This window comes from Macaca fascicularis, chromosome 19 (assembly GCF_037993035.2).
Source record: "Macaca fascicularis isolate 582-1 chromosome 19, T2T-MFA8v1.1".
In the NCBI taxonomy this organism is placed as follows: domain Eukaryota; kingdom Metazoa; phylum Chordata; class Mammalia; order Primates; family Cercopithecidae; genus Macaca; species Macaca fascicularis.
In genome coordinates, this window is record NC_088393.1 from 55340630 (window position 1) to 55359961 (window position 19332).

A 19332-nucleotide genomic window follows, 5' to 3' on the forward strand; every position below is an offset into this window, starting at 1 on the left:
CAGTGAGTGGAGATCGTGTCATTGCACTCCAGCCTGGGCGACAGAGCGAGACTCCGTCTCAATAAAAAAAGAAAAAAAAATTTTTGAGGCGGAGTTTGGCGCTTGTTGCCCAGGCTGGAGTGCAATGGCACGATCTCCACTCACTGCAAACTCTGCCTCCCAGGTTCATGCCATTCTCCTGCCTCAGCCTCCCGAGTAGCTGGGATTACAGGCATGTGCCACCATCCCACCTAATTTTGTATTTTTAGTAGAGACTGTGTTTCTCCATATTGGTCAGGCTGGTCTTGAAATCCCGACCTCAGGATCTGCCCACCTTGGCCTCCCAAAGTTCTGGGATTACAGGTGTCAGCCACCATGCCTGGCAATTTTTGTTTAAATTTTAAATTATTTTTTAGAGCCAGGGTCTCTCTCTGTCACCCAAGCTGGAGTGCAGTGGTGCATTCATAGTTCACTGCAGCCTTGACCTCCTGAGCTCAAGCGATCCTCCCTCCTCAGCCTCCACCTCCCACTTCAGCCTCCAGAGTAGCAGGGACTACAGGCTTGCTCCAACACGCCTGGCTAATTAAAACAAATTCTGGAGGGCCAGGTGCTGTGGCTCGCACGTGTAATCACAGCACTTTGGAAGGCCAAGGTAGGAGGATTGCTTGAGCCCAGGAATTGGAGACCAGACTAGGCAACAGAGACAGACCCCATCTCTACAAAAAGTTTTTTAAAATATTACCTGGGGCCGAGCACGGTGGCTCACGCCTGTAATCCCAGCACTTTGGGAGGCCGAGGCAGGCGGATCACAAGGCCAAGAGGTTGAGACCATCCTGGCTAACACGGTGAAATCCTGTCTCTACTAAAAATACAAAAAAATTAGCTGGGCGTGGTTGCAGGCGCCTGTAGTCCCAACTACTCAGGAGGCTGAGGCAGGAGAATGGCCTGAACCCGGGAGGCGGAGCTTGCAGTGAGCCAAGATCACGCCACTGCACTCCAGCCTGGGCAACAGAGCGAGACTCCATCTCAGGCAAGACTCTGTCCAGAGACAGCATCTCACTGTGTTGGCCAGGCTGGTCTCAAAATCCTAGCCTCAAGCAGTCCTCACACCTCGGCCTCCCAAAGTGCAGAGATTACAGGCGTGAGCCATCCTGCCAGGCTGGAATCCTAAGAAAGGTATGTTGAGAACCTTTGTGGCCGGATCAGGAGTTTATCAAGATGAAGTATCTGAGGAACAGACCATTGCAAACTTTTGAGATTAAAGAAAGTTTGAGCTGATAAAGGGAAGGTTGCACCTCGGTTTCTTTCCTCTTAATGTCTTCTTCCGGCCAAGGCAGGTTCCCGCAGGAGACTGGGGCTGGCAGGATATGGGAGAGGAGGGGGCCTCATGTTGGCCTCCCAGGACAGAAGAGGAGGGGAGGGGACTTGGGGGATGTTTGTCTCTCTGAGGGTCCGGGGTGAGGGTCGGCCAACACAGGGTCACCTAGATGGGGAAACAGAGTGGAGGACGCCCTGGGTCAAACAGTGAGTCCCAGTCTCTTGTCTCACGAACAACTTCCTCTAGGAAAGTTATTTCATTCTCTAAAACAATAACAAAAGAAGTGTGTAAATATTTCCCTTGAATCCCTAAAGCATGCACAGAAAAAAGCACGAACAGAAAGAACTGCTGAATAAAGAGTTTCCAAAGTAGGGGTTGGAGCCACTTCCTCTTGCTAAGCCTGCATGGTATGTGTACTTTGAGAATTCCTACTACAGTCTTGTTGCTGTTGCATGAACCTAGCGTATACTATGTGCCAGGTACTGTTCTGGTTTTTTTTGTTTTTTTGTTTTTGAGACAGAGTCTCACTCTGTCACCCAGGCTGGAGAGCAGTGGCAAGATCTCGGCTCACTGGAACCTCCGCCTCCTGGGTTCAAATGATTCTCCTGCCTCAGCCTCCTGAGTAGCTGGGACTACAGGCATGCGCCACCACGCCTGGCTAATTTTTATATTTTCAGTAGAGATGGTGTTCTGCCATGTTGGCCAGGCTGGTCTTGAACACTTGACTTCAAGTGATCCACCTGCCTCGGCTTCCCAAAGTGCTGGAATTACAGACGTGAGCTACCACACCTAGCCAGCTCTGTGCGTTTTAAATTTATCAAATGCTCATAGCAACCATCCACTGCACAGATGAGGAAGTTGAGGTTCAGAGGGGCTGAGGCCCTGAACTTTGATGAGGGTATGTGGACCTGGAATATGAATCTTATCATTCTGGCCCTTGAGTCCTTGTTCTCAGTCACGGTGGTATGCTGGGAGAGGTTAAGAATTGCTATGGGGCCGGGCGCGGTGGCTCACGCTTGTAATCCCAGCACTTTGGGAGGCCGAGGCAGGTGGATCACCTGAGGTCGGGAGTTCAAGACCAGCCTGACCAACATGGAGAAACCCCCGTCTCTACTAAAAATACAAAATTAGCCGGGGTGGTGGCACATGCCTGTAATCCCAGCTACTCGGGAGGCTGAGGCAGGAGAATCGCTTGAACCCGGGAGGCGGAGGTTGCGGTGAGCCGAGATCGCGCCATTGCACTCCAGCCTGGGCAAAGAGAGCGAAACTCTGTCACAAACAAACAAACAAACAAACAAACAAAAGAATTGCTATGGGGGCCGGGCGCAGTGGCTCAAGCCTGTAATCCCAGCACTTTGGGAGGCCGAGACGGGCAGATCACGAGGTCAGGAGATCGAGACCATCCTGGCTAACACGGTGAAACCCCGTCTCTACTAAAAAATACAAAAAAAAACCTAGCCGGGCGAGGTGGCGGGCGCCTGTAGTCCCAGCTACTAGGGAGGTTGAGGCAGGAGAATGGCGTACACCTGGGAGGCGGAGCTTGCAGTGAGCTGAGATCTGGCCACTGCACTCCAGCCTGGACGACAGAGCGAGACTCTGTCTCAAAAAAAAAAAAAAAAAAAAAAGAATTGCTATGATGGCTGGGCATGTTGACTCACTCCTGTAATCCCAGCCCTTTGGGAGGTCGAAGTGTGAGGATGGCTTGAGGCTGGGCAATGCAGCAAGACCCCAACTCTACAAAAAATTTTTAAAAATTAGCCAGGCATGTTTGGTGCATGTCTGTAGTCCTAGCTACTCAGGAGGCTGAGGTAGGAGGATCACTTGAGCCTAGGAGTTTGAGGCTGCGGTGAGTCATAATGTTGTCACTGCACTCCAGTCTGAGCGACAGAGCAAGACTCCATCTCTAAAAAAAAGTAAAGTGTCGGGCCGGGCGCGGTGGCTCAAGCCTGTAATCCCAGCACTATGGGAGGCCGAGACGGGCGGATCACGAGGTCAGGAGATCGAGACCATCCTGGCTAACCCGGTGAAACCCCGTCTCTACTAAAAAAATACAAAAAACTAGCCGGGCGAGGTGGCGGGTGCCTGTAGTCCCAGCTACTTGGGAGGCTGAGGCAGGAGAATGGCGTAAACCCGGGAGGCGGAGCTTGCAGTGAGCCGTGATCCAGCCACTGCACTTCAGCCTGGGTCACAGAGCGAGACTCCGTCTCAAAAAAATAAAAAAGTAAGGTGTCACTATGGCCAACAACATCTTCCCACGTTACAGATGGAAAATCGAGGCTCAAGAAAGGAGCTGTTTGTGCTTTTTCTACCACTGAGGCCGTGGGCCCTGCGCTCAGCTGCAGCGGTCTTTCTGTGGAGAATGTGACCCCAGGCTGCTTTCCTCAGAGCCAAGGAGGATGGAGGGACGTTTGTCTGTCCTGAGGCTGCAGGCGGGAGGGGTTGAGCACAGTAAGAGAGGCCTGGAGGTGGCTGGGGGCAGCTGGCATGTTGTGGGGAAAACGAAATCCAGGCCAAGAACTCTAAGGGGTTGAAGAGCAAACCGCGTGCAGGTCTGGCTTCCGGGAAGCTGGGACTTCCAGACTAGGGTTGGGGACTTGGGATCAGCCCTCCACCCACGAGCCCTCTCTAGCCCTGCCAGCCGCCCCGTAATTTTGTGTTCTGAGTCATGGGAAGAAGACAGGACAAACACACCCTGAGAGTGAGACGAGGCCACTCCTAGTTTGTACTGCTTATAAAGATTTACTGGGACCGGTGAGGTGGCAGTGCTCAGAAGCATCCGGCAGGAGCTTCTGGCAAACAGGACGGATTTCCAGGACTCTACCAGCTGCCAGACACGGCAGGGAGAGACCCCAGACCTCCTGGGTCCTGGCTGTGGGCCCAGATTGCGCTCCCAAGTGGCGTTTGACTCACGTGGGGACCCTCTTGGAAGAGACGGTAAGGATGGAGGCAACAAGGGCGGGAAGGAGGGAGAGAGATTGCATGATCCTGGCTTCCTGGAATCGTTACTTTCAGAATCTGGGAAGCAGAACTAGAGTTGGAGAAGTGCTGTCTCATTATGGCCACACTGGAATGCACGTCAGAGTCCTGGGCTCTTGGAATTAACTTGGGCAGCCCAGCAGCAAAGCTCTTATCAAAGGAGCTAAACGTTTTTTTTATTTTTGGAGACGGGGTTTTACTCTTGTTGCGCAGGCTGGAGTGCAATGGTGCCATCTCAGCTCATCACAACCTCCACCTCCCCAGTTCAAGCAATTCTCTTGTCTCAGCTGGGATTACAAGTGCGCGCCACCACGCTCAGCTAATTTTGTATTTTTAGTAGAGATGGGGTTTCTCCATGTTAGTCAGGCTGGTCTTGAACTCTCGGCCTCAGGTGATCCGCCCGCCTTGGCCTCCCAAAGTGCTGGGATTACAGGCGTGAGTCACCATGCCCGGCCCAAATGGTTTTTCACACACAGGTGTAAGGGAAACAGCCTCTCTCAAACCTGCAGGAATTCCTGCAGCTTCCGGCAAATCCACCAAACTGTAGCATGCGTAGCGAGCAAGCCCTTTCACTCAGCGATTCCAATTCTTTTCTCGTTCTTTCCTTTTCTCTTTCTTTCCTTTGACAGGGTCTTGCTCTGTCGCCCAGGCTGGAGTGCGGTGGCGCGATCTTGGCTCATGGCAACCTCCAGCTCCCAGGTTCAAGTGATTCTCCTGCCACAGCCTGCTGAGTAGTTGGGATTACAGGTGCACGCCACCACACCTAACGAATTTATGTATTTTTAGTAGAGACGGGTTCCACCATGTTGGACAGGCTGGTCTCCAACTTTTGACCTCAGGTGATCCACCAATCTCGGCCTCCCGAAGTGCTGGGATTACAGGCGTAAGCCACTGCACCTGGCCGTAATTGTTTTTTGTATTTTTAGTAGAGACGAGATTTCACCATGTTGGAGAGGCTGCTCTCGAACTCCTGACCTCAGGTGATCCTCCCACATCGGACTCCCAAAGTGCTGGGATTACAGACATGAATCGCCGTGCCTAGCCCCCTCAATGTTCTATCACAAAATCTGTCCACATTCTTGCGTGGTGTTTGTTCATTCTCACCATGTAGAATATTCCACAGGGTGAACACCCTATGATGTGTTTATCCGTTCTGCTGTGAGTGGCTATTTGACGGTTTCTCATCTCGGGCTGCTGTGAACATTCTGGCACGTGTGTTCTGGTGAGCATATGTGTGCTTTTCTGGGAAGGAGGCTGATCACCGGGTCGTGAGGGAGGAATCCTAGAAGATGGATGTTCAGGAAGGAAGAACGTTCAGCCTTTTTTTTTTTCTGAGCATCTCGCTCTGTCACCCAGGCTGGAGTGCAGTGGCGCCGTCTCGGCTCACTGCAAGCTCCGCCTCCTGGGTTCAGGTCATTCTCCTGCCTCAGCCTCCCGAGTAGCTGGGACTATAGGCGCCCGCCGCTGCGCCCGGCTAATTTTTTGTATTTTTAGTAGAGACGGGGTTTCACTGTGTTAACCAGGATGGTCTCGATCTCCTGACCTCGTGATCCACCCGCCTCGGCCTCCCAAAGTGCCGGGATTACAGGTGTGAGCCACTGTGCCCGGCCAGCTTTCTTTGATTCTACTCCAGAGTTTTCCAGAGCAGAGGATCCAGCACGACTGGATGCACAGACAGGCGTGCACCAAGAGGCACACATGAGGATGCTTGCAATCACAACAAAAGAAACCTAAGTGACCACTTAGTTTCTCTGTGCCTCTGTTTACTCTTTTATTCTTTCACTTACCAAATATCGACCGTGCCTGTGCTGTGTGCCAGGTTCTGTCCCAGATGCCAAGGACACAGTGGCACCTAAGGCCAGAAGGAGCTGATGTTCTGTGAAATGAGGATGATGATACTGACCTCAAGAGTTTGTGATAAGGGTTATATTTTGTAGATCATAGGTGCTCAATAAAAGCCATCTACTATTTTAATTATTATGAAATATTAAGAAGGGTACCTATGCTTTAGAATCTAGATATAAGTACAGATGCTCTTTGACTTAACGATGGGGTCCCATCTCTATCAACCCATCGTAAGGCTGAGCACAGTGGCTCACACCTGTAATGGCAGCACTTTTGGGAGGCTGAGGTGGGAGGATTGCTTGAGCCCAGGAGTTTGAGATCAGCCTGGGCAACATAGTGAAAGCTGTCTCTACAAAAAATAAAAAATTAACTGGGCGTGATGGCGTGCACCCATAGTCACAGTTACTCCAGAGGCTGAGGCAGGAGGATCACTTGAGCCTAGGAGGTAGAGGCTGCAGTGAGCCGAGATTGAACCATTGAACTCAGCTTGGGTGACTGAACAAGACAAAAACACAAACAAAATGAAACAAAACAAAAACCCCATCGTAAGTTTAAAATATCCTAAATCAAATTCGATTTAATACACCTAGCCTACCGAACATCATAGCCTACGTTTTTGTTTTTTTTCTTTTGAGACAGGGTCTCACTCTGTTGTCCAGGCTGGAGTGCAGTGGCACGATCTTGGCTCACTGCAGCCTTGACCTCACGGGCACAGCCTACCTCAAATGTGTTCAGAACACTTACATTACCCAACAGCAAGACAAAATCATCTAAACCAAATCCAATTTTTTTTTTTTTTTTGAGATAGAGTCTCACTCTGTCGCCCAGGCTGGAGTGCAGTGGTGTGATCTCAGCTCACTGCAACCTCCACCGCCCAGGTTCAAGGGATTCTCCTGCCTTGACCTCCTGACTAGCTGAGATTACAGGTACTTGCCATCACGTGCAGCTAATTTTTTTTTTTTTTTTTTAGTAGAGATGGGATTTCACCATGTTTCCCAGGCTGGTCTCGAACTCCTGACCTCAAGTGATCCGTCTGCCTAGGACTCCCAAAGTTTTAGGATTACAGGTGTGAGCTTCTGCACCTGGCCCTGTTTCTCATTATTCTCCTTATCATTGTTATTGAATGGCCTTTAGTTAATAAGCATGACTTGGGCAGACAGTGGACTGTTTTTGATGCTTTGGGGATGAATGGGGTTGATATCTGTACAGATAGGAAGACAGATATCTGGCACGTTAAGTGAAAAGATGAAGCAATGGAACAATGTGTGTTGAAAGCTCCCATTTCTGGTTAAAACGTTACAAAGGAAATGCCATCTGCGATACCATTGTTTTGGGCTTACAGTTGGACAAATTACGATGCACAGAAAGTTCCCCAGATTGTAATAAACAGGGTCCAGGAAGGGTGGAGTCTTTGTGGGGTGAGAGGATGCGTGTGGACAGTGATAACAGCAGCTAGCATGCGTATGACACCCACTGAAAACCAGCGCCGTACACTCAGTTCTACGTTTCTAACTCGCTGAATTCTTACCACACCCCCCAAGGCAGGTATATTATTATTTCCATTTTACTAAGGCACAGATAGGTTAGGTAACTTGCCCAAGGCCACACAGCTGGTAGGAATTGGAGGGTTTTTGTTGTTGTTTGTTGGTTTTTTGAGACGGCGTCTCACTCTTATCGCCCCGGTTGGAGTGCAGTGGTGGGATCTTGGCTCACTGCAATCTCCGCCTCCTGGGTTCCAGTGATTTTCCTGCCTCAGTCTCCCTAGTAGCAGGGATTACAGGCGCCCACCACCACGCCTGGCTGATTTTTGTATTTTTAGTAGAGATCAGGTTTCACCATGTTGCCCAGGCTGGTCTCCAACTCCTGGCTTCAAGTGATCTGCCCGCCTCAGCCTCCCAAAGTGCTGGGATTACAGGTGTGAGCCACTGTGCCCAACCGGGCGGGGGGGGTTCAGTTTGTAAATGTTTTTCTTTGTCTCTCTCTCTCTCTCTTTCTTTCTTTCTTTCTTTGACAGAGTCTTTCTCTGTTGCCCAGGCTGGAGTGCAGTGGCAAGATCTCAGCTCACTGCAAGCTCCACCTCCTGGGTTCACGCCATTCTCCTGAATCAGCCTCCCGTGTAGCTGGGACTACAGGCGCCCGCCACCATGCCCAGCTAATTTTTTTGTATTTTTTAGTAGAGATAGGGTTTCACTGTGTTAGCCAGGATGGTCTCGATCTCCCGACCTCGTGATCCGCCTGCCTCGGCCTCCCAAAGTGCTGGGATGACAGGCGCTAGCCACTGCGCCTGGCCTCTTTCTTTTTTTCAAGGGACGGGGTCTCACTCTGTTGCTCAGGCTGGAGTACAGTGGTGCGATCATGGCTAACTGCAGCCTCGAACTCCTGGCCTCAGATGATCCTCCACCCCAATCTTCAAAAAGGTTGGGATTGCCGGCATGAATCACTATGCCTGGCTAATTTTTAAATTTTTTGTAGAGACAGAGGGTCTCACTGTGTTGCCTAGGCTGGTCTTGAACTCTTGGCCTCAAGCGATCCTTCCTCCTCAGCCTCCCAATGTACTGGGATTACAGGTGTGAGCCACTGCACCTGGCTAAATTCTGCACACCTTTTCCTCTAGGGATAAAAATAATATGAAAGTGGAATGCCAGACTCCAGATACATACACCAAGTGGCCTGGCCTCTTCACTGCTACCTGGCATGGAGGAGGGGAGTGCCCTAACTTCCTCTCTGTCCTTCCTGTTGCCTCAACACCAGCTGGAGTGCTGGGCAGTGCCACCCAACCCATAATAGTCAGCAGAGAGCCGCACGGCCGGGTCACACTGACATTGTGGGGATGGGGTGGTGGGGACTCCTGCCTGGGTCCTGTGCTACCCAAGCTTCGTCTACCTGAGCCTGTGTGCCACGTGCTAGACACATCTTAACTCCTCAAGGACTCCCAAAACCAGAGAGGTAGGTTCTCCTCCATGACTCTTGTTTTCCCGATGAGGAAATAGACACAGCCAGCTGCAACTGACACCCACAATCACGGAACCCCTGGCTGCTCGGGGCCACTTGCCGTACTGCCTGCCAGCTCTCCAGAGCCTGAGATTTGGAGATGGTAATATTCTAGGGCATGGGGTTCTGCAGCAGGGACTAACACACTTTGAAATTTATCTACTTAGGGGCCGGGCGCGGTGGCTCACGCCTGCAATCCCAGCACTTTGGGAGGCTGAAGTGGGCGGATTACAAGGTCAGGAGTTCGAGACCAGCCTGGCCAATATGGTAAACCCCGTCTCTATTAAAAATACACGGCCGGGCGCGGTGGCTCAAGCCTGTAATCCCAGCACTTTGGGAGGCCGAGACGGGCGGATCACGAGGTCAGGAGATCGAGACCATCCTGGCTGACACGGTGAAACCCCATCTCTACTAAAAAATACGAAAACTTAGCCGGGCGAGGTGGCGGGCGCCTGTAGTCCCAGCTACTCGGGAGGCTGAGGCAGGAGAATGGCGTAAACCCGGGAGGTGGAGCTTGCAGTGAGCTGAGATCCGGCCACTGCACTCCAGCCTGGGCGACAGAGCGAGACTCCGTCTCAAAAAAAAAAAATAAATAAATAAATAAATAAAAATACACAAATTAACTGGGCGTGGTGGTGGGTGCCTGTAGTCCCAGCTACTCAGGAGGCTGAGGCGGGAGAATCGCTTGAACCCGGGAGGTGGAGGTTGCAGTGAGTCGAGATTGTGTCACTGCACTCCAGCCTGGACAACAGAGCGAGACTCTGTCTCAAAAAAAAAATTTTACCTATTTAGCTGAGTGATCTTAAGTAAGTTATTTAACTTTGCTGTGCCTTGTCTGTAGAATAAATATAACAGTAGTGTCAAATTCAGACAGTTATTATAAGGTTTTAGTGAGGCTGGGCACGGTGGCTCAGGCCTGTAATCCTAGCACTTTCGGAGGCCGTGGCAGGCAGACCACTTGAGGTCAGGAATTCCAAACCAGCCTGGCCAACATGGTGAAACCCCATCTCTACTAAAAATATAAAAAATTAGCCCCAGACATGGTGGTGCACGCCTCTAATCCCAGCTACTCGGGAGGCTGTGGCAGGAGTGTTGCTTGAACTCAGGAGGCAGAGATTGCAGTGAGCTGAGGTAGCGCCCCTGCACTCCAGCCTGGGCATCAGAGTGAGACTCCGTCTCAGTAAAATAAAATAAGGCCGGGCGTGGTGGCTCACGCCTGTAATCCCAGCACTTTGGGAAGCCGAGGCGGGCGGATCACAAGGTCAGGAGATCGAGACCACGGTGAAACCCCGTCTCTACTAAAAATACAAAAAATTAGCCGGGCGCAGTTGTGGGCGCCTGTAGTCCCAGCTACTCGGGAGGCTGAGGCAGGAGAATGGCGTGAACCCGGGAGGCGGAGCTTGCAGTGAGCCGAGATCGCGCCACTGCACTCCAGCCTGGGCGACAGAGCGAGACTCCGTCTCAAAAAAAATAAATAAATAAAAAATAAAATAAAATAATAAAAAAAAATAAGGTTTCAGTGACACAGTGTTTAAAGCTGCGTGGTGGCCACTGCCTGTAGTCCCAGCTACTCAGGAGGCAGAGGTGGGAGGGTCGCTTGAGCACAGGAGTTTGAGGCTGCAGTGAGCCGTGACTGCACCACTGCACTCCAGCCTTGGCAAGAGAGTGAGACCCTGTCTCTAAAAAATATAACACGGTGAAACCCTGTCTCTACTAAAAATACAAAAAACTAGCCAGGCGAGGTGGCGGGCGCCTGTAGTCCCAGCTACTCAGGAAGCTGAGACAGGAGAATGGTTTAAACCCAGGAGGCGGAGCTTGCAGTGAGCCGAGATCGCGCCACTGCACTCCAGCCTTTTAAGACTCCGTCTCAAAAAAAATAATAAAAAATAAATATATATATATTTTATTATAATATATATAATATTATTATAATATATTATATTTTATATATATATATATATAAATTTGCCAGGTGCGGTGGTGCACACCTGTAGTCCCACGTACTCAGGAGGCTGAGGTGGGAGGACCACTTGAGTCCAGGAGTTCGAGGCTGCAGTAAGCCATGATAGTGCCATTGCATTCCAGCCTGAGTGACAGAGCAAGATCTGTCCCTAAAAAAAAAAGTTTGGCACAAAACACAAAGTGTTCAATAAATGATGGCTTCTAATAATAATAATACTTTTATTATTATTATTATTGTCAGGCACAGTGGCAGTCACGCCTGTAATCCCAGCAGTTTGAGAGGCTGAGGCAAGGCAGGTTGCTTGTGCCCCAGAATTCAAGAGGTGGAACCAGATGACCTCCAAAAAAAAAAAAAAATTAATCAGGCATGATGGTGTGCATCTGTAGTCCTAGCTACTTCGGAGGCTGAGGTGGAGGGTTGTTTGAGCCCATGAGGTGGAGGCTGCAGTGAGCCAAGATAGTGCCACTGCAGTCCAGTCCAGGCTACAGAACCAGACCCCGTCTCAAAAAATAGTAATAATAATATTATTGTGGCCGGACATGGTGGCTCATGCCTGTGATCCCAACACTTTGGGAGGCCGAGGTGGGCGGATCACCTGAGGTCAGGAGTTCGACACCAGCCTGGCTAACATGGTGAAACCCCTTCTCCACTAAAAATACAAAAATTAGCCAGGCGTGGTGGCAGGTACCTGTAATCCCAGCTACTTGGGAGGCTGAGGCAGGAGAATTGCTTGAACCTGGGAGGCGGAGGTTGCAGTGAGCCAAGATCATGCCACCACACTCCAGCCCGGGTGACAGAGCGAAACTCTGTCTCAAAAAGAAAAAAATTATTGCTATGATAGATTGTGTCGCGTCTCTGCTCAGCACCCTCCTACAGCACCTGTCTCATTTGGAATAAATGATGACGTCCTTGCGTTGCCCACGTGGCCCTACACGCCACGGCCCCTGATAACTGGTTTTTGTTTTTGTTTTGAGATGGAATCTTGCTCTGTTGCCCAGGCTGGAGTGTAGTGGCATGATTTCAGTTCACAGTAACCTCTGCCTCCCTGGTTCCAGTGATCCCTCCTGCCTCAGCCTCCTGAGTAGCTGGGATTATAGGCGCCTGCCACCACTCCAGGCTATTTTTGTATTTTTAGTAGAGATGGGGTTTCACCATGTTGGCCAGGCTGGTCTCAAACTCCTGACCTTAGGTGATCCGCCCACCTTGGCCTCCCAAAGTCCCGTGATTACTGGCATGAGCCACTGTGCCTGGCTCCTGATGACTCGGCTATTGCCTCCAGCCCTCTCCCGCTGGCAGATTCCACTCCAGCCACACTGGCCTCCTTGCTGTTCTCAGACGTGACTGTCATGTTCCCACCTCAGGGCCTTTGCACTGGCTGTTCTCGATGCCTGAAACACTCTCCCCCCAGATCTCCATGCATCTCTCCCACCTTTCCTTCAGATTTTTATACAAATATCACCTTCTCAGAGAAGCCTTCCCTGACTATGCCTGTAAAACTCCAACATAGCCAGCTTCCCTGTGTGATACTTTTCCCACAGTATTTATCATCTTCTAAAATACTGTGGATTTTGGATTTTGCTCATTTCTTTCTTTTTTTCTGATTTTTTTTTTTCTTTTTTGAGACACAGTCTCACTCTGTCATCCGGGCCGGAGTGCAGGTGTACGATCAAGCTCACTCAGTCTCCTGGGCTCAAGTGATTCTCCCACTTCAGCCTTTTCAGTAGCTGGGATTACAGGCACACATGACCGTGCCTGCCTATGTTTTAAAAAGTTTTTGTAGAGATGGGGTCTCTCGATGTTGCCCGGGCTCGTCTAGAACTCCTGACCTCAAGCGATCTTCCCACCTTGGCCTCTCCAACTGTTGAGATTACAGGCCTGAACCACCGTGCCCAGCCCCAATATTCCAACGTACTAGGGTTTTAGCATTGCAATATTCTAGAATTCCAAGATGCCACCGAGCTACTTCTAACAACACTAAGTTCTGGAATTCCATTTTTTTCTTTTTTTGAGACGAAGTCTCACTCCGTCTCCCAGGCTGGAGTGCAGTGGTGTGATCTCAGCCCACTGCCACCTGCATCTTCTGGGTTCAAGAAATTTTCAACCTCCCAAGTAGCTGGGATTACAGGCACACACCACCACACCCAGCTAATTTTTGTATTTTTAGTAGAGATGGCATTTCGGCATGTTGGCCTGGTCTTGAACTCCTGGCCTCAAGTGATCTGCGCTTCTTGGCCTCCCAAAGTGTTAAGATTACAGGTGTGAGCCACCACACTCAGCCTAGAATTCCAATATTCTAAAGCACGGGAGTTCTTATGACACAGTATTCCAGTTTGCAAGGTGCTGGTGGGCCGGGCTGATGGACACCCTAGATCTCCAGGGCCATGGAGTTTCCTCCTCTGAGTTTTCATTGTCTTTCTTCCCTGCCCAGACACCAGGAGCCTGAATGGGGAACGATTCTATCAGCTACGAGTATGGGGATTACAGCGACCTCTTGGACCTCCCTGTGGACTGCCTGGATGGCGCCTGCCTGGCCACCGACACGCTGCGCATGGCCCCGCTCCCGCTGTATGCTGCCATCTTCCTGGTGGGGGTGCCGGGCAATGCCATGGTGGCCTGGGTGGCTGGGAAGGAGGCCCGCCGGAGGGTGGGTGCCACCTGGTTGCTCCACCTGGCCGTGGCGGATTTGCTGTGCTGTTTGTCTCTGCCCATCCTGGCAGTGCCCATTGCCCATGGGGGCCACTGGCCATATGGGGAAGTGGGCTGTCGGGTGCTGCCCTCCGTCATCCTGCTGACCATGTATGCCAGCGTCCTGCTCCTGGCAGCTCTCAGTGCCGACCTCTGCTTTCTGGCTCTCGGGCCTGCCTGGTGGTCGAAGGTTCAGCGGGCGTGCGGGGTGCAGGTGGCCTGCGGGGCAGCCTGGACGCTGGCCTTGCTGCTCACCATGCCCTCCGCCATCTACCGCCGGCTGCACCAGGAGCACTTCCCCGCCCGGCTGCAGTGTGTGGTGGACTACGGTGGCTCCTCCAGCACCGAGAACGCAGTGACCGCCGTCCGGTTTCTTTTTGGCTTCCTGGGGCCCCTGGTGGTCGTGGCCAGCTGCCACGGTGCCCTCCTGTGCTGGGCAGCTCGACACCGCTGGCCACTGGGCATGGCCATTGTGGTGGGGTTTTTTGTCTGCTGGACGCCCTACCACCTGTTGGGGCTGGTGCTCACTGTGGCAGCCCCGAACTCCGCACTCCTGGCCAGGGCCCTGCGGGCTGAACCCCTCGTCGTGGGCCTTGCCCTTGCTCACAGCTGCCTCAATCCCATGCTTTTCCTGTATTTCGGGAGGGCTCAACTCCGCCGGTCACTGCCAGCTGCCTGTCACTGGGCCCTGAGGGAGTCCCAGGGCAGGGAAGAAAGTGTGGACAGCAAGAAATCCACCAGCCATGAACTGGTCTCGGAGATGGAGGTGTAGGCTGGAGAGACACTGTGGATGTGTATCTTCCTATCCCATTTCACAAGGCTGGCTTCAGGCATAGCTGGATCCAGGAGCTCACTAATGTCTTCATTTTATTCCTTCATTCAACAGATACCCATTATGCACCTGCTATGTGCAAGGCCTTTTTAGACACTGGAGATATAGTAGTGACCAAAACAGACACAAATCCTGCCCTCAGGGAGCTGATATTCTAGTGGAGGAAGACAGACTTTAAACAAAGATATACAGGGCCATTTGCGGTGGCTCATGCCTGTAATCCCAGCGCTTTGAGAGGCTGAGGCAGGTGGATCACTTGAGGTCAGGAGTTCAAGACCAGCCTGGGCAATATGGTGAAACCCCATCTCTACTAAAAATACAAAAATTAGCCGGGCGTGGTGGCATATGCCTATAGTCCCAGCTACTTGAGAGGCTGAGGCAGGAGACTTGTTTTGAACCCGGGAGGCAGAGGTGGCAGTAAGCCAAGATTGAGCCCCTGCACTCCAGCCTGGGTGACAGAGCGAGACTCCGTCTCAAAAAAAAAAAAAAAAAATTAAAAGATTTTATTTATTTATTTTTTTGAGACAGAGTCTCGCTCTGTCGCCCAGGCTGGAGTGCAGTGGCACAATCTCGGCTCACTGCAAGCTCCACTTCCTGAGTTTGCGCCATTCTCCTGCCTCAGCCTCCTGAGTAGCTGGGATTACAGGTGCCTGCCACCATGCCCAGCTAATTTTTTAATTTTGAATAGAGACTGGGTTTCACCTTGTTAGCCAGGATGGTCTCGATCTCCTGACCTCGTGATCCGCCTGTCTCAGCCTCCCAAAGTGCTGGGATGACAGGCGTGAGCCACTGCACCCGGCCAAAAGATTTTAGCAGGATCCCTCTGGTTGCTGGTGGAGATGAGAGTATGGTGTGGGGGCAGTGAAGATCCCAGAGAGGAGGCTACTGCAATGGTCCAAGCAGGAGGTGATAGTGGTTTGGATCAGGGTAACAGAGTCGAGGTGGTGAGGGGCTGACAGGTCATGGATCTATTCTGAAGGAAAGGCCAAGTCCAGGCTCCTTAGCTCGGCATTCAAGGCTTGTCTCCACCACGGACACACTTCCTCTCTGGCTTCTCAGACCTTACAGCAGATAGAATCATGACCCCCAATGGTGTCCACATCTGAATCCTCTGAATCTGTGAACAGGTGACCTTCCATGGCAAAAGGGACTTTGCAGATGAGATTAAGGATCTTGAGAAGGGGTGGTTATCCTGGATTGTCTGGGTGGACTCAATGGAGTCACAAGGGTCCTTTTAAGAGGGAGGCAGGAGGGTCAGGGTCAGTCACAGGAGATGTGACAACGGAAGCAGATGTCATAGTGACGTGAGGGGGTGCCAAGAAATGCAGGCAGCTTCCAGAAGCTGAAACAGACAAGAAAACTGATTTTCTCTGAAGCTCTCAGAAGGAACGCAGACCTGCTGACACTTTCAGAACTCTGATCTGCAGACCTTTAAGAAAATACATTTGTATTGTTTTAAGTCACTATGTTTGGGGTGTTTTTTACAGCAGCCGTGGGAAGCTAACACACACCCTTTGGACTATATTATTTTCTTGCTTCTGCATCTTTCCTGAAGCTGTGCCACTGACTGGAATGTCCTTCTGATCTATGATGTGCAGTTCAACAATCAAGAACCATCTGTGGCTATTCAAATTAGAATCAATTGGCCAGGCGTGGTGGCTCACGCCTATAATCTCAGCACTTTGGGAGGCCGAGGCAGGAGGATTGCATGAGCCCAGGAGTTTGAGAGCAGCCTGGGCAACATAGCAAGACCCCATCTCTATAAAAAATACAAAAACTAGCCAGGCATGGTGGGGCGTGCCTGCAGTCCCAGCTACTGAGGAGGGAGTTGCTTGAATCCTTCTGTTTCAATCCTCCTTGAAGCAGGTAGATTGCTTGAGCCCGGGAAGTGGAGTTTGCAGAGAGCTTAGATCGCACTGCTGCACTCCAGCCTGGATGTCAGAGTGAGACTCCATCTCGAAAGAAAGAATAAATTTTCGTTTCAAATTCAGTTCCTCGGGCACACTGACCATAGTTCAAGCACTCAGTAGCCACATATGGCTGGTGACTGCCATATTCAACAGCACAGCTATAGAACACTGCCATCATAAAAGAGATTTCTGTTACAAAATACTCTCTAGAATTTACTCTTGAACTCTACCTGCTCAGATCTCTTAAATTACATAGTAGGCCAGGCACGGTGGCTCATGCCTGTAATCCCACCACTTTGGGAGGCCCAGTCGAGAGGATCCCTTGAGCCCAGAAGTTGGAGACTGGCCTGGGCAACAGAGCAAGACGCCATCTCTACAAAATAAAAAAAAGAAAATTAGCCTGGTTTGGTGCACATGCCTGTAGTGCCAGCTACTAGGGAGGCTGAGATGGGAGGATTGCTTGAGCCTGCAAGGTTGAGGCTGAAGTGAGCCATGATTGCATCACTGCACTCTAGCCTAGGTGACGGAGTGAGACCCTGCTGCTAAATAAATAAATAATTAAATAACATAATAGTGGTACCTGTGTCTGCAGTCATTACTCCAGAACAGCACTTTACACATAGTTTCTCCTTTAAGGTCATTCTCACAACAGCCCAGGGAGATAGGGTGGCATGCTTCATTTTATAAGCTGAGGTCCAGGGAGGAGAGGTCATTTACCCAAGATCACACAGCAAGAACACCGGACAGCTGGAATTTGATCCCAGTTTTACTTGACTCCGACACTCCTGCTCTTCATCATCAATAATTTCCTTCAAGGCCTCCCTCAAATGTCACTTCCTCCAGGAAGCCCTCCCTGATTTATACTCCTTCCAGAGAGAATGGGCTCTTCCTTTCTCTGAGTCTCTGGAATACAAGGTCCCAGCTAAACTGTAAATTCCCCAAGGGTAACAACTGGACTAATTTTTAAATTTTTTATTTTATTATTATTTTTTATTTTTTTCAGACGGAGTCTCTCTCTGTCGCCCAGGCTGGAGTGCAGTGGCACAATCTCGGCTCACTGCAAGCTGCACCTCCTGGGTTCATGCCATTCTCCTGCCTCAGCCTCCCGAATAGTTGAGACTACAGGTACCTGCCACCACGCCCGGCTAATTTTTTTTTTTTTTTTTTTTTTTTTTTTTTTTTTTTTTTTAGCAGAGACAGAGTTTCACTGTGTTAGCCAGGATGGTCTCGATCTCCTGACCTCGTGATCCGCCTGTCTCAGCCTCCCAAAGTGCTGGGATTACAGGCGTGAGCCATCATGCCTGGCCTATTATTATTTTTTTGAGATGAAGTCTGGCTCTGTCACCCAGGCTGGATTGCAGTGGCATGATCTCAGGTGACTGCAACCTCCACCTCCCAGGTTCAAGCAATTCTTATGGCTCAGCCTCCCGAGTAGCTGGGATTACAGGCACAGCCACCACGCCTGGCTAATTTTTGTATTTTTAGTAGAGACAGGGTTTCACCATGTTGGCCAGGCTGGTGTCGAACTCCTGACCTCAGGTAATCCACCCACCTCAGTCTCCCAAAGTGCCAGGAATACAGCCGTGAGCCACCGTTTCTGGCCTTATCCTGTGACTTAGAATGCTTAACCTCCTGGGAATGCAGCCCAGTAGGCCTCAGCCTTATTTCACCCAGCTCCTATTCAAGATGGAATCATTCTGGTTCACATGCGTCTGACATTTCCCTCCTCCCTTTTATTTTTATTATTTTTATTTTATTTTATTTTATTTTTTGAGACGGAGTCTCACTCTGTCACCCAGGCTGGAGTGCAGTGGCACCATCACGGTTCACTGCAAGCTCTCTCCGCCTCCCAGGTTCATGCCATTCTCCTGCCTCAGTCTCACGAGTAGCTGGGAGTACAGGTGCCCGCCACCATGCCTGGCTAATTTTTTGTATTTTTTGGTAGAGACGGGGTTTCACCGTGTTAGCCAGGATGGTCTCGATCTGACCTCGTGATCCGCCCGCCTCGGCCTCCCAAAGTGCTGGGATGACACGCGTGAGCCACTGCGCCCGGCCCCCCTACTCCCTTTTATAAGAGAAGCTTTAATCCTAAGGGTTGTAGAGGGAGGAAGATCCATCTTCTGTAACTTCTTCAGGCTGAAGAGGGGTGATGATATTCCTGCCTAACTATTAGGATCTATTGGATTCAGGGTAGAGAGGAGTTCAATTAGAAAGCATTGGTATCACATATTTTGTTACTTAGTATTTTACTCAGAATTCTCATGCCTGAATTAAGACCAAGGCTGTCTTGTAAAATAAAATTTGTTGTGGAACAATTTATACACCTCCTTTGAGGTAGGAGGTGGGACTCAACTCTGGAGGTGGGGCTCAAACATTAGACCAAATTGAGGACTAACTAAAACAGGGAGGAGGCCGAAGCAACTTTTTTTTTTTTTTTTGAGAAGGAGTCTTGCTCTGTTACCCAGGCTGGAGTGCAGTGACATGATCTCGGCTCACTGCAACCTCCACCTTCGGGGTTCAAGCGATTCTCCTGCTGGTCGAACTCCTGACTCAGGTGATCTGTGAACCTCGGCTTCCCAAAGCGCTGGGATTACAGGTGTGGGCCACCACGCCCAGCCCGAAACAACTTTCTATGACACGCCTACTAGTGTGCCATGTCAGTCTGCCATTGCCATGGCAACACCCAGGAGTTACTTCCCCTTTCCATGGCAGTGACCCCACGACCCGGAAGTTACTACCCCTTCCCTAGATATTTCTGCATAATCTGCCCCTTAATCTCTATGTAGTTAAAAATAGGTCTAGGCCGGGCGCAGTGGCTCATGCCTGTAATCCC

General features: G+C 50.7%; 1 protein-coding gene across 3 annotated transcripts; it reads left to right on the plus strand.

The window, feature by feature from the left end:
• Positions 1 to 982: 982 nt before the first annotated feature.
• On the plus strand, positions 983 to 15032 carry C5AR2 (complement C5a receptor 2). Of its 3 annotated transcripts, none has more exons than XM_005589700.5 (2): positions 983 to 1155; positions 13501 to 15032. In XM_005589700.5, exon 2 carries the CDS (start codon positions 13516 to 13518, stop codon positions 14527 to 14529), a length of 1014 nt encoding a protein of 337 aa, XP_005589757.3. In that variant the 5' UTR covers positions 983 to 1155; positions 13501 to 13515; the 3' UTR covers positions 14530 to 15032. The 3 variants fall into 3 exon arrangements, with proteins under 3 accessions (XP_005589757.3, XP_005589755.3, XP_005589756.3); XM_005589698.4 differs by lacking the exon at positions 983 to 1155 and adding an exon at positions 4056 to 4231 and having other exon boundaries at positions 13501 to 15031; XM_005589699.4 differs by lacking the exon at positions 983 to 1155 and adding an exon at positions 8884 to 9064 and having other exon boundaries at positions 13501 to 15031.
• Positions 15033 to 19332: the final 4300 nt, after the last annotated feature.

Bases quoted from the DNA above. Each gene is read 5' to 3' on its own strand.
- C5AR2 (XM_005589700.5), top strand. From the start codon at position 13,516: ATGGGGAACGATTCTATCAGCTACGAGTATGGGGATTACAGCGACCTC.